This window comes from Carya illinoinensis, chromosome 13 (assembly GCF_018687715.1).
Source record: "Carya illinoinensis cultivar Pawnee chromosome 13, C.illinoinensisPawnee_v1, whole genome shotgun sequence".
NCBI classification, from domain to species: domain Eukaryota; kingdom Viridiplantae; phylum Streptophyta; class Magnoliopsida; order Fagales; family Juglandaceae; genus Carya; species Carya illinoinensis.
In genome coordinates this window covers 602214-616935 of record NC_056764.1, presented here as the reverse complement: position 1 = coordinate 616935, position 14722 = coordinate 602214, and the positions used below count along the sequence as shown (strand labels likewise).

The window sequence follows — 14722 nt, the reverse complement described above, 5'->3', positions numbered from 1 at the left end:
TATATGATATATATATCTCCGCTCAGGATGCTTCTGTGGCGCATCGAATCAGCGCCATGTTGAGCCATACAACACCATTGAATTAACAAACAAATTATCTAGACGGCAATGCAGCAAAAGACATTCTTGAACCAACCATTCAGTTAGAAAATTCAAGCCACGTGGCAGTATATTCACCAACAAAGCTGAGAGTGGAAGAGACACGGCACACTACCATAATCCACCAACGACAGCACTACAACCTCACAATCTTACGTTTTACTGCACTCAGAGAGATAGACATACACACACAGAAATATGGCAGAGGAGAAGCAGAGCTTAGGCGGCGGAGGAAGAGGAGGGTCGGTAGTGGTGGTGGACCCGAAGCCTAGTAAAGGGCTCACTTCGAAGGTGGTTGACTTTCTGGAGAAGCTGATCGTCAAGTTCATGTACGACACTTCTCTGCCTCACCATTATCTCTCCGGTAACTTCGCTCCCGTTCACGACGAGACCCCTCCCGCCACCGACCTCCTCGTCAAAGGCTTCCTCCCGGTGCGGAAAATTAACTCTCTTCCACTGATTGTGTGTGTGAATCATTGTGGCTTGAGTTCAGGACTCGAGGGTCTGTTTGGTATAGGGTGAGAATGGAAATAATTTAGGGACGAACAGCTATACCAATTTTTATCAACCATACGGAGTGTTATGGAGTTCAATTTTTGTTCCCTAACCTTCATAGAATTCAAGTTAAGTGGTATTTTAATTTCCTGGACGTCGCTTAAAAAGAAAATTACTTTGGAGTTTCATTTTGGTTTTTTTTTTTGGGAAATTTTAGTACATTTTACTGTCTGATGATGTGTTAATCTCGGTATATCATAAATTCAGATAGGATAATCGTTTTAATTGAAATTTATATCAATGGTCTGGAATTGTATAGATCATGAAATATTTTGATAAGTGGATTATGAAATATTACTCAAATTCTGGCTTAATGAGCGATTATGTTTGGGTAGTGTGACTAGTGTCTGAAGTGTGCATGTTATACATAGCCGGTTCTCCTGTCCGGTGCAAATGTTTGATTTAAAAGTCTCGTGTCTAGGAATGTGAGTGTCACGTCGTTGTGTGAACCTAAAGAGTATTTTTTTTTTTGGAAATAATGTAAGAAGGCATATTTAGTAATGTGCTGATTAGTTTCCTGTTGTTAATTTTACCTGAGCATTTCGCTGCCAGTGTGCAGATAAATCTCACCAAAACAGGATAGGCCACTGTTTGTTGTGACACACAAAAATGCACAGGGGGTTAAATAATAAGGTGTTATGTTTGCCTCACCTCATTGGCCCACACTTTTTTTGGAAATCCTAGTATTCTACCTCCTTTTCAAGGATGTAATAAATTGTCCCTGCCGTGCATGAACTAGTCATCTGGAGCACTTCTTATCACCTTGAATCTGATATGTGTTATCCCTTTGTAAAGATGTACTCATTTATTTCTAGTAAAGATGGCTGAGATTTTGACCAATTATTTGTTTATTTCTCTATTGCTTCAAGCTGCATCTTATCATGCTTCCATTGCCCATGACATGGAATGAGAAATATTTCTTGCAGGATTGCTTGAATGGAGAGTTTGTTAGGGTGGGTCCCAACCCAAAATTCTCCCCTGTGGCTGCATATCACTGGTTTGTCTTTTTTCCCTCTATAGAAATATTTATTAGGATATTTTGTCAACTGTAAGAAGCATAGTTAACTGGTTCCCAAAACAAGGCGAATATTGTACTTATTCTCTTTGTTGCTCTCTTGCAGGTTTGATGGAGATGGGTGCGTGATTTTGTTTTCCTTTATTCAAACAGAATTTCTTTCAAGTTTTATTGAACATAGATTTTAAACATATTGCTTCATTATCCAATAATAACTTCTGTCTCTTTGCTTGCTGCATTTAATATGTGGATGTTTAAGTGGAGACTCCCAAAGTTGTTCAAGATAAAAGTAGCAATTAATCTGCGGACATCTTATGATCTGAAAGGAAAATATCCATTTTAGTTGTTTATGTTTCAATATTCTGTTTCATGTTTTTCAGCCTGCCCAATGTTTCTTTTTATTTTGAGGACTTGTGAGAGTTGTTTGGAACTTACTATATGCATCTACTATTAATCTGTTAAAGCAAGAAGGGAATTTTTTTATAAGTAAAAGCAATAAGGGAATTAGATTATATCTGTAACATTTCAGCATGGTTCATGGTCTGCGCATCAAAGATGGGAAAGCAACCTATGTCTCCCGCTATGTGAGGACATCTCGACTTAAACAAGAAGAGTATTTTGGAGGTGCTAAATTTATGAAGGTGCAACAGTTAGCTATAAAGTTTTTTATTTATTTTTCTGGTGTGTTCATTTGGGTGGTTCACGTGCTCTCTCCCTACACCCCCTCCCCTCTCTCTCTCTCTCTCTCTCTCTCTCTCTCTCTCTCTGTGTTACATGCCTGTGCTTGTGAACTCTACTGCCAATGGGGGTGTCACAGAGGAAAAGCAATTGCCATCAATAAAGAAGGAAATGTGGTTTTAGGGATTGTAGAGATAAGAATCTCAAGAGTAGATGATCTTCTGCTGTATTTTTTTAGTTCGGAGGTCTTATGTGTTCATCTTAATATCTTTTTCAGATTGGAGATCTTAAGGGGATGTTTGGATTACTCATGGTGAACATCCAAATGCTGAGAGCAAAACTGAAAGTATTAGATGTTTCATATGGAACTGGAACAGGTAGTTTAGCCTTGTTTTCATTTCATTGCTCAAATGGAAAGACATCATCTGTGATTATGTGTGCACACCTTTTTATTAAAGTTCAAAAAACATTATTCCTTATATCTACACTTTTTTTGTTCTAGATTTTGCTTAGGTGCATGGTCTCTCCAATGTTGGGTATTAGTGAGTGCATAGGTATTTTCTTATTGAATCCCCAAACATTAGGACAGACGTACAGGACTTGGTTACCGGAACAAGATTTCCAAATGCTTGTTTTAAACCTTTGGTGGCAAATCTTTTGGTTAACATACTGTGTTTTACAATTTTATTTCCATTAATTTAATTCTAAAAAAAAAAAAAAAAAAAACTCGCTATTTTTTATGCTTAAGATTTGAACTTGAGCTACAGAGCCTCTACGCATCATATATTTTTCTCTATCAAATGTGAGTTTGTACCCTTGGGGACAAGAGAGATTCAGACTGCTGAGCTCCACCTCACGAGGCATTTTCCCCAGCAAACACACGTGTATACCACTTTAATGCGCCCATGTGGCATGTGTGGATCCATCAATAAGTATCTCTGCTAAATGTGCCATACCAAAATCAATTTTTGAATGTTTGTATTGGTATGTCTCATATATTATTTTCTATTTAAGTAATCCTGTTGTGAATTGACAGACACTAACTGTTTGCCACCCACATCCAGGTAATACAGCTCTCATATATCACCATGGGAAACTTCTAGCACTTTCAGAAGCAGATAAACCTTGTAAGCTTGCCTTCGTTCGTTGCTACTTCTAAAATAAAAGGAAAATGATTTATTTCTCTGGATTGACATTGAGTAGAGAGCCTGATGGGGAGAGATGTCAAATGCATCCCCATTGGGCCAGCACATAGATTTTTCTTTGGATATTTATGGATTGCATAGTTTGTTAATAACATGACAATCCATTGATTTCCATAGTGGGGAAAAATGACCATGGAGAAATGCCAATTTAATTGTGTGTATATGGACTCTAGCAGAGAACTTTCTGCAACTTTCTTGCTTCTGATGTGGGATTGAAATTGTTGGCATTGCATTATGTAGATGTCCTTAAAGTTTTGGAAGATGGAGATCTCCAAACACTTGGCATGCTGGATTATGACAAGAGATTGACTCATTCTTTCACTGCCCATCCAAAGGTTGATCCATTCACTGGTAAAGGCATCATCCTTGACAGAAGTCTGTTAAGCCACTGTAATGGAAGGCTTCCTTTTAACTTCGAGTATATCTTCATGCAGGCGAAATGTTTACATTTGGCTATGCACATACACCACCATATATCACTTACAGAGTAATTTCAAAGGATGGTTTCATGCATGACCCAGTACCAATAACAGTACCAGATCCCATCATGATGCATGACTTTGCCATTACTGAGAACTATGCAATTTTCATGGATCTTCCATTGTATTTCAGACCAAAGGTATGACACATGCAAAGTTGGGACTGTTAGAAATATTAACCTGCTCAAATTACCATTATATTCACGACATTGGTTTGGATGCATAGTGACGAAAGACCAAGTCAAACAACCCTAGCCTGAAGGAGGCTTCTTTCTTCTTCTTTTTCTTTCTCTTTTTCTTTCTTTTTTTTTTTTTTTTTTCTTGGGGGGGGGGGGGGGGGGGGGGGTTAGTAATGGTATACATGATGGGAAAAACTGTTCTTCGTTTTCTGTTGGCATTGTCAAGCATCATTTCAGTTACACAGTTACATCACACTTTGGTTTTGCAGGAAATGGTGAAGGAGAACAAGCTGATATTCACATTTGATGCAACGAAAAAAGCTCGCTTCGGTGTACTTCCTCGGTATGCAAAGGATGATCTGCTAATCAAATGGTTCGAGCTTCCAAATTGCTTCATATTCCATAATGGTATGCTTTTTTGCCTTGCTCTCTCTTCTTTAAGGCCAACTTGTTCTTTAAATTCATATTGTTTATTAGATGAAGTTTGCTGGTGGCAAACCAATTATTTCTGCCCTTAGATTATGTTTAATCATGTAGAACTGCTAGAATATTCAGTAGCTTTGAAGATTCTATTTTTGCTCCTGGTTGGTGTTGGGAATGGACCGAACAAACAAAGGCTAAGTTGAAGTAAATAATAGCGGAAGCAACAAAATAAACAGCAAGCACACAAAGAACACCAAGGTTTAAGTGGTTCAGCTCAATGTGAGCCTACGTTCACTGTCGGGGTCGGTTTCAACAAATTCACTATGAACAAAGATGGAGTACATGAGTATTGATAACAAAAAATCCTTAATCCTAAAGCCCCAATACACCCAATGGACTCTTAGGATTGTGTACAAAAGGATTCTCAAAACTCTCTCTAACTTGGCTGCTGAGGGCTCTTCAAAATGAAGAGAAAATGATGTATTTATAGCACAAGGCGCTAATCAGAATATTCGCTTGAGCGGACGTCGAGCGAAGTGTCAAGCGCACGTTAGGGTTGCATTCTCGCTCGAGCGGACAGTCGAGCGGAGGTCGAGCAGAACTCTCTGGATGAATTCAGTCGAGCGGAAGTCGAGCGGAACTCTCTGGATGAGTTCGCTCGAGCGGAATGTCGAGCGGATGTCGAGCGAAACTCTCTGGATGAGTTCGCTCGAGCGGACTGTAGAGCGGAGGTCGAGCGGAACCTTAGCTTGAGCCAGGGTCAAGCCACAGTCAAGCCAAGCCCCAAAAAATACATTTTCAGCAGGAAATCAAGCCAAAACCCAACAAATCTCCACCTTGGCTTGAATTCCGTCAAGCCCAAACAAAGAACCAATAACCAAGGAATCGATTCCCACCAACAAATCACCAAAGGGGAATCACAAACCCCGAACACAACGTCTATCCTTGAAGAACTCAATTTCCACCCAAAAGTCTTCAATACCATAGACAATTTGACCAAATCACAAGCTTGGTCCTAATGAAGAATCAACCTCTTCACACAAAAGACAACGCACCACTGAAACAGACTGCTTACTTGAACAACGGTTTCTGAATACACACGGAGACTAACAATAAATATTCTCCGCCAAAGTAAGAACACCTCAAAGTCTGCATGAGCATATCCCAAAGGTGACTAAACTGTCTCCTCTATCTACCAGATAAAACTGTAGACTTGCTCTCACTGTACGTCAATGCCAAAATCAAAATCATACTTAATTTCAATAGCATGATCTAGAGTACCACCTGCACTCTGTTTTGAAGCTCTCCCAGCAACTCCACTTTCTTGCTATAACCATGCTCTCCTTTCCTGTGGAAACAACAACTGAAAAAACAAATTATAAAGAAGAGAAGGTTCACCCAATAGCAAGTTGTGTTGACCGCTTCACCCAAATCTGTAGACAAGCCTGGCAAATCCAAAAGCATACTATGGGCTCTCACACAAGAGTCCGACTCATTCCATTCAACTACTCCATTTCTGTGGAGTGGACCCAACTGTATGGTATGAACAACGCTCTACCTTCTTGTCTGTAGATCACTAGCCTTCACAAATGCTTGAACACATCAAACACATCACAAAACAAGGATAAACAAATCCAGACTCTTCTTCAAATGGTCATCAACAAATATGAGTACAAACAGGGCACCGCATCACACTAGATGTACCCCTAAAAAATCACAAAGACATAAACTCCAGCAAACCTGATTCAGCACTGCTTTACAAGAATACAATGCAAACAAACAAATCAAGCTTTTCTGTCTTCTGATTACACAAAGCAAAAAATTGCCTACTCATAAATGACCATACTCATTCATCCATATGGCACAATCATATGCTCCATAAATGAGTAATACCTGAATCTGGAACATCTGAAGATGCTCCACCAATCACTGTACTGCCCTGAAGAAAATAAAGACCATCTGTCTTCTTCCCTATCATTACCACCGAAGAGCCCTTGTAGACTCGAATGACTCCACCTCCAGCTAAATACTGGTAACCAAAGGAGTCAAGAATGCCCAAAGATATAAGATTTTTCTTCAAAGATGGAATATGCCGAACGTTAGACAAGGTTCTAACGATTCCATCATACATCTTAATCTCAACTGAACCAATCCCAACAATATCACAAGCCATATCATTTCCAACCAAAACGGAGTCACCGTTGATTGATTCATAGGTAGTGAACCAATCTATCCTGGAACACATATGGAATGTACAAGCTGAATCCATGACCCACTTGTTACCAAAGTGACCACTAGAGCCGCTGACTGTTAGGACAATATCAGAGTTGTTAGATTGTTCAACGCTAACAACATTGGAGGAACTTTTACTTTCCTCCTTCAATCTGGGACACTCATTCTTGTAATGACCAAATCTATGACAGTAGTGACTTTTAACATTTTTCTTGTTAAATTTAGAGCTACTACTGGAATTACTCCCACCATAATCCGAACCTCTTCCATTAGATCTACCACCAAAGGAATATTTCACAAACAAACCATTGGCTTGATTGTTCGTGCCTTGTACACACAATTTTGTTCTCAACTCCTTAGAGTTCAAAGCAGATTTTACATCTACCAAGGAGATGGTATCTCTACCATACAACATCGAGTTCACAAAACTTTCAAATGATACCGGCAACGAACACAACAAAATTAATGCTTGATCCTCATCATCAAGCTTAATATCAATATTCCTTAGATCCATAATAGTTTTATTAAATTCATCTAGATGATCGGAAATAGGAGTACCTTCCCTCATCTTGAGAGTGTATAGTCGCTGCTTCAAATACAAACGGTTGGTGAGCGACTTTTTCATATACAAGCTCTCAAGTTTGGACCAAAGACCGAAAGCGGTCTCCTCATCAGCAACCTCCCTCAAAACTCCATCTGATAGTGACAACAAAATGACACTATGTGCCTTCTCATCTTCTTCTCTTGACGATGCAGGAGAATCCTCGGATACCTTTCCTTCCAAAACTTTCGACAAGCCTTGTTGTCGTAACAAAGCCTTCATCTTGATGCGCCATAAGCTAAAGCTGTTTTGACCGTCGAATTTCTCCACTTCAAACTTTGCCATAGCCATTCCTCAAGATTTTGCAAAGAGCTTGACGCTCTGATACCAGTTTGTTGGGAATGGACCGAACAAACAAAGGCTAAGTTGAAATAAATAATAGCGGAAGCAACAAAATAAACAGCAAGCACACAAAGAACACCAAGGTTTAAGTGGTTCAGCTCAATGTGAGCCTACGTCCACTGTCGGGGTCGGTTTCAACAAATTCACTATGAACAAAGATGGAGTACAAGAGTATTAATCACAAAAAATCCTTAATCCTAAAGCCCCAATACACCCAATGGACTCTTAGGATTGTGTACAAAAGGATTCTCAAAACTCTCTCTAACTTGGCTGCTGAGGGCTCTTCAAAATGAAGAGAAAATGATGTATTTATAGCACAAGGCGCTAATCAGAACATTTGCTCGAGCGGACGTCGAGCGAAGTGTCGAGCGCACGTTAGGGTTGTATTCTCGCTCGAGCGGACAGTTGAGCAGAACTCTCTAGATGAATTCGCTCGAGCGGACAGTCGAGCGGAGGTCGAGCGGAACTCTCTGGATGAGTTCGCTCGAGCGGAATGTCGAGCCGAGGTCGAGCGAAACTCTCTGGATGAGTTCGCTCGAGCGGACTGTCGAGCGGAGGTCGAGCGGAACCTTAGCTTGAGCCAGGGTCGAGCCACAGTCGAGCCAGGGTCAAGCCACAGTCAAGCCAAGCCCCAAAAAATACATTTTCAGCAGGAAATCAAGCCAAAACCCAACAGTTAGCATTATCGAGACTAGTTAATTGACAATGTAGCCAGCTTACCCCTCTTAATTAATTTGGATATCAATTATTGTGAGCTATTTGTTTGTTATTTGCATTAAGATATCCTTACCATTTGGGCTTGGCTACCCAAATCTTTCAGGTCAATCAGTTCTATGTCCAGCAAAAACCTTCTTGAATGTATTTGGCTCTGTCCTTGATTTTGAGCAGCGTTCTCTTTCTTCTTCAAGCCATGACAGTTCTTTCCCATTGATCTTACATCTATTTGTTGACTGATAGAAAGTGGTGAATTTTCCTTAGCCTTGACTGTTATCGTAACTCCATGAGATGCTGATGATAATTCTAGAATTAGCCTTATGGCCTCTATCTTGGTCAAGTCAACCTGGAAGGACCAAGATTATCTGTTGCCATCTATTGAGCTTTTGTTGATTTGACTCTTTCTAGATTTGTAAATATATAGCCATGTGTGACTTATGATTGAGCTATAATGGAAGTTAATTCTGTTTTTTTATATGTCCATTCTGACCTTTTTAGTGACTTCCTTTCATTAGCCAATGCATGGGAGGAGGAGGATGAAGTTGTTCTGATCACTTGTCGCCTTGAGAATCCAAATCTGGACATGGTCAGTGGGAATATCAAAGAAAATCTTGAAAACTTCTGCAACGAGCTGTAGGATAACCTTTTCCCATTTTATGAAAACTCAATGCTCTATGCATGCCTCAGTATTTCTGACAGTATTCTTTTCAGGTATGAGATGAGATTCAATATGAAAACTGGTCTAGCTTCACAGAAGAAGTTATCAGTGTCTGCTGTTGATTTCCCAAGGGTTAATGAGAGCTACACCGGCAGGTATCCATCAAGTTTTGGTGATAGATCTGTTCAAAATTGCAAAAATTCTGGTTTCCGGATGTGGCTGATGAAAGCTCAATATTGAAAGGCCATATTATTGATATTTTTTTATGTGTATGTTCGGGAATTTATTTTTGCTTCGCTGCCTCCTTTCATCATTTTGCTCCCAGACGTGCTTAATTCATTATGTTCTCATGGGCATCAAATCACTTATCTTCTTATTTATTCCATCGTTTATTTTTACTAATTATTTTTTGGGTAACCAGGAGACAGCAATATGTATATGGAACCATACTTGACAACATTACAAAAGTCAAGGGGATTATCAAATTTGATCTGCATGCTGAACCAGAGACTGGAAAAACAAAGCTTGAAGTTGGAGGAAATGTTAAAGGCATCTATGACTTGGGACCCGGCAGATTTGGTTCTGAGGCTATTTTTGTCCCTCGCCTGCCTGGCATTACTTCAGAAGAAGATGATGGCTATTTAATATTCTTTGTGCATGATGAGAATAAAGGGTATGATTGATGCTTTTTTATTTTGCTAACTGGAGGAAATGCTTTTTAGAATATGAAACTGATTCGTGAGGAATCTGACAGTCTCGGCATTTCCTAGTTCTGAAAGCTAGTTCAATGACAATCTTGACAAAATGAGAAGGCTATAAAACCTACTCAAGGGGGGCGAAAATCATGAATGTTATGGATAAGAGAGCATTGACTCGTTTGGATCCACACAAGATCTACTCGCTTTTCCATACACCATGCTTAGTTCCATGAAGCAAAACAGAGTAGTTGGAAACTCATAGTGTCACTCAAGGGGCTATGTTAATAACTCACTTCTGTTGGTCAAATGAAGCTCATGAAACCATGTTTTTAAATATGTTCCATGAGGTTGTTTCTACAACGACTATTGAGTTGTGAGTCAGAAGTGAACAGATGAATACTAAAGTGTGGTACCGTGAACAGTGCGTTGACTCATATGAAACGAGAAAAGAAGTCTTCTATGCTTCTTTACTTTTTTTCTTTTTTCTTTTTTGGTGCATTTTAAGAAATCAAATTTGGAAATAAAAGTACTGTGAACATCGCTAAGAATGATGTGCAAGACAGCAAAGTAACAGTGTAGTGTTATAGCCAGCGTTTCTTTCAGAAGCTTGGTGAAATTATCAACTGTCTCTTAGTGACTGATTTTAAGTTTGATTTTTTTAACTTTTTTATATGATGAGGACATGGTCTTAAATCTTGATTTATAAATATGCAGAAAATCATCAGTGCATGTAATTGATGCAAAAACAATGTCAGCTGATCCTATTGCAGTTGTTGACTTGCCCCACCGAGTTCCATACGGGTTCCATGCCTTCTTTGTGACAGAGGTGAGTGTTGAATTAACTGCTTCGGGATTTAATTTCTTTTTTTAGCTTTCTCTTTATCACTCTAGAGTTGGAAATTAATTTCAAGGTTGAAATTCAAAGAGTTTTGAGGACAAAAAGGTTAGGACGAACAGGATTGACATAGAACATAAAATGCAGCTCATAGAAAGTAGGATTAGAACGGAAGAAGCATTGGAAAATGATAATTAGGAGATACTCAATGGTGATCAGATATGCCAAAGGAGATAGGACAAGAAATATGCTATCCAGATGAGAGCATTGCCTAGCAGTTTATAGTGTTTTTCCCCCCTACTTATTAGTTCACTATCAAAGCTGCCTTGTTAGTTGTTACATACATCTCAGATAGTTCTTGATTTTTAACTTATTTTGCTTGCACTGTTGTTATTCCGGTGATTCCAATTTGTATTCATGGTTTTTGGACAGGACCAACTTCAAGATCAGGCAAAACTATGATTTTCTGCCACTTGGAGACTGCATCATGTATGTTAAATAGAGAATGAAAGCTGATCCATGTAAATTATACGCAAGAGACCTCTCTGGCAGCACTCACTACTTTGACGATATAGTTCCATACATCATACGGGTTGTAATAATTACTATCTCGACCTGGAAGAAGTATGTACGTTGTTTTTCTACCCCCGTGAGCTGAGGCACAGTCATGATACTTCTTAATGGCAGCCTTTACCTCTGTTATGATTTATTTTCCACTGTTCTTTAAGCCATGTTCGTTGCATAAGAGTAGATGAATTTACAATTAAAAACTATTAAATGATATTCAAGTCATTACAAGATAAATAAATATTAAAAAGTGCGAATATTAAGCCCCGATTTTCAAATTTGGCTAATCATCTTGGTTTTTTCTTGTTTTGTTTTTAAATGGAAGTAATGGAAAAATCTCACAAAGTTTACTCGAGTGGAGAGAAACCAAGTCCTCTTTATGTAATGACTCAAAGTACCTCTGATCGTCTATATTAATAAGTTATAGGGCTCTTTAACATAGGTTAGACTTTCCCTCTTGCTCTAACGATGATATTCACTGTTTATTTACTTCCCCTAGCAGGTTTTTGTTAAAACAATGTCACGTTTTCGATGAGCTTGTTTTAGGGGTGGGCAGCGGGGCCCCGGAACCCGCTGCCCCGCCCCGTTCGCCCCGCCCCCGCATAGGCGGGGCGGGGTGCCCCGCACCGTTAGGGCCGGGGCGGGGGGCCCCGGCCCGTATCCCCACCCCCAGCGGAGGCGGGGGACGGATATGGACCCCCCCCGGTCCGTGTTTCCCCCGCCCCGCATCTCTATATATATATAATATAAATATATAATATATTATATATATTATATATATATAAGTTATATAAGAGAAACGGCGCCGTTTTGTGGTGGACAAAACGGCGCCGTTTCTCTAAATACCCTAACCCATAACCCAGCCCCCCCCCCCCCGATCCCCTGATTCCCCTCCCCTCCCCTCCCCTCGGACCCCTCCCCTCCCGAGTCCCTTCACGGCTTCACCCCCTTCGGCCTAATCCATTCGGTGTTCCCTCCTCCCACCGGCAACCAGTCCGGCCGCCGCACGTATTCCATCATCCCTCTCTCTCGCACGACGCACGAGGCCGGACGCACGCCGCACGCCGCACGGTAACATTTCTCCTCCCCTTTTGATTTTCTCCGTTTGGTTATTATTTTTTATTTTTTTTTTAGTTTTGATCGGAGATTGGAGGTAGGATGGGGTTGAATCGGAGATGGAGGATGGGATTGTTTGGATTGTGTGCTGTGGATGTCTTCGGATTGTGTGATTGTTTGGATTCCCGATTGAATGCTCTGTTTTTTTTTTTTTTGGTTAATTTCATTGTGATTCGGACCCCTAAATTGATTTAGGGGTTTCATGATTGAAACCCCTAAATCAATTTAGGGGTTAGGGTTTCGGATTGGAACCCCAATCCGAAACCCTAATTTTGATTTAGGGGTTGAAACCTAAATCAATTTAGGGTTTCGGATTGGGGTTCCAATCCGAAACCCTAATTTGATTTAGGGGTTTCAACCCCTAAATCAAAATTATTGTTCTGAAATTCTATCAGAGTTGCATTTTTATCAGAGTTGAAAAGTTTTAAATGTATTTTTATCAGAGTTGCATTTTTTGAGTTGTTACTTGTTATGATTTATGAATGTTGCTTTTATTGTTATTATTTTTAGACGTTGGAAATTGGAATAGAGATAAATGATTGGACAAAAATTAAGAGATGAAAATATTATAATATTTAAAATAAATTTTCTTATTAAAGTGAAACTAATCGGATCTAATAGGGGTCAATCTGAAATTGAAGGAAATAAGTCATTTTTGTCAAATCATCTCATTCTGCACATACATCCAATAAACAAAGTACAGCTTCTCTACACAGATTTAATATATCCATAAAAAAATATATATTTTTCTGTCATAAATTATTATTTCTTTTGTCATGTGGTAAATAAACTATTTTTTTTAACATATATCTCATTTTCATATTTTTTAAACATCTTTCAAGATTTTAAAAAATTAAAAAATATACCAATATACTAATATTAATGTCAGTAACTATTAAGAAATGAATTTTATAAAATTAAATATATGAAAAGTAAAAATGAGAGAACAAAATAATATAATGCCTATTAAAAAATGTATTTTAAAGTGGCCTATTAAAATAATGCCTATTTTAAAGTGGCCTATTAAAATAATGCCTATTAACATGGCCTATTAACTATCATCATTATATATAATAGTTATGAATGTAGTTTGAATTGCACTTTGATTGTGTTGGATTGTTTCTTGAAATTTTTTTTTTTTTTTTTTTGTTGGAAAATCAGGAATGTCTTCGGATTTCAGTGATAGCTCACCTTCCCCAGCCAACACCCCTACCCCAGAAACTAACCCTACTCCTACCCCTATAACGAGTACACCTTGCCCTGCTCCGAAGCCCACACAGGGCAAGAAACCTGTATCTATAGTTTGGCAACACTTTACCAAACTAGAGGGTGGGGACCCCAACAACCCACAAGCTAAATGTAATCACTGTGGGAAAATGTATGGATGTCACTATAAGAAACATGGTACATCCCATCTGAAGGTCCATCTAGAGGAACAATGCAAGAAGAGTCCAATATTAAAATCCTTAGTAGAGAAGGGCCAATCTAGACTAGATATTAAAATGGCTGATGGGAGTAGTGGGGCCGGGGGGCCAACATTGAAGGGGTATACGAAGTATAACCCCGATGAGTGTAGAAGGAAGTTAGCTCGTATGATTATCATGGACGAGCTGCCTTTTCAATTTGTGGAGGGTAAAGGGTTCCAAGAATTTGTCCAAGAGTTGGAACCCAGATTTGTACTTCCTTCTCGTCACACCGTGGCAAAGGATATTAAGAAGATGTACCTTCGTGATAAAGATGTTTTGAGGGGCCAACTCACGGGTTTGGTAGTTTGCCTCACTACCGATACTTGGACTTCTATCCAAAATATGAATTACATGTCGTTGACTGTGCATTTTGTTGATGCTGATTGGGTTCTGCACAAAAAGATTATTAAATTTTGTCAAATAACTGATCATAGGGGTGAGACGATTGGGAAGGCATTGGAGGCCGCAATAAAGGAGTGGGGGTTGGAAAAGGTTTTGTCTGTGTCAGTTGATAATGCGTCCTCTAATGATGTCGCATTGGGATATCTAAAGAATTATCTTAAAGATGCAAATAAGACATTCTTGGGTGGTGAATACTTGCATGTTAGATGTGCTGCACATATTTTGAATTTAATTGTGACTGAGGGGTTGAAAGATGTTGATGACTCGGTTGCCCGAGTTAGAATGGCTGTGAAATGGGTGAGGTCTTCTCCTTCAAGATTGGAGAAATTCAAAGTTGCTGCAAAGGCTGCGGGCATAACATCGAAGAAGGGTCTTTGTACTGATGTTCCTACCAGATGGAACTCAACCTTCTTGATGTTGGAGGCGGCCCAGGAATATAAGGCAGCCTTTCAATTATT

General features: G+C 39.3%; 1 protein-coding gene across 1 annotated transcript; it reads left to right on the top strand.

Moving 5' to 3' along the window:
- Window positions 1–139: 139 nt before the first annotated feature.
- Window positions 140–11422, top strand: LOC122291875 (carotenoid 9,10(9',10')-cleavage dioxygenase 1). The gene is made up of 14 exons (XM_043099898.1): window positions 140–531; window positions 1581–1651; window positions 1776–1790; window positions 2199–2310; window positions 2625–2724; window positions 3412–3474; window positions 3793–3903; window positions 3987–4171; window positions 4480–4618; window positions 9038–9155; window positions 9234–9335; window positions 9602–9853; window positions 10593–10704; window positions 11146–11422. Exons 1-14 carry the CDS (start codon window positions 298–300, stop codon window positions 11173–11175), a joined length of 1644 nt encoding a protein of 547 aa, XP_042955832.1. The 5' UTR covers window positions 140–297; the 3' UTR covers window positions 11176–11422.
- The last annotated feature ends 3300 nt before the right edge of the window (window positions 11423–14722 follow it).

Bases quoted from the DNA above. Each gene is read 5' to 3' on its own strand.
- LOC122291875 (XM_043099898.1), top strand. From the start codon at position 298: ATGGCAGAGGAGAAGCAGAGCTTAGGCGGCGGAGGAAGAGGAGGGTCG. The intron at 3,475-3,792 runs GTAAGCTTGCCT...TGCATTATGTAG, and splicing joins TTCAGAAGCAGATAAACCTT to ATGTCCTTAAAGTTTTGGAA. The intron at 9,156-9,233 runs GTAGGATAACCT...TATTCTTTTCAG, and splicing joins GAAAACTTCTGCAACGAGCT to GTATGAGATGAGATTCAATA.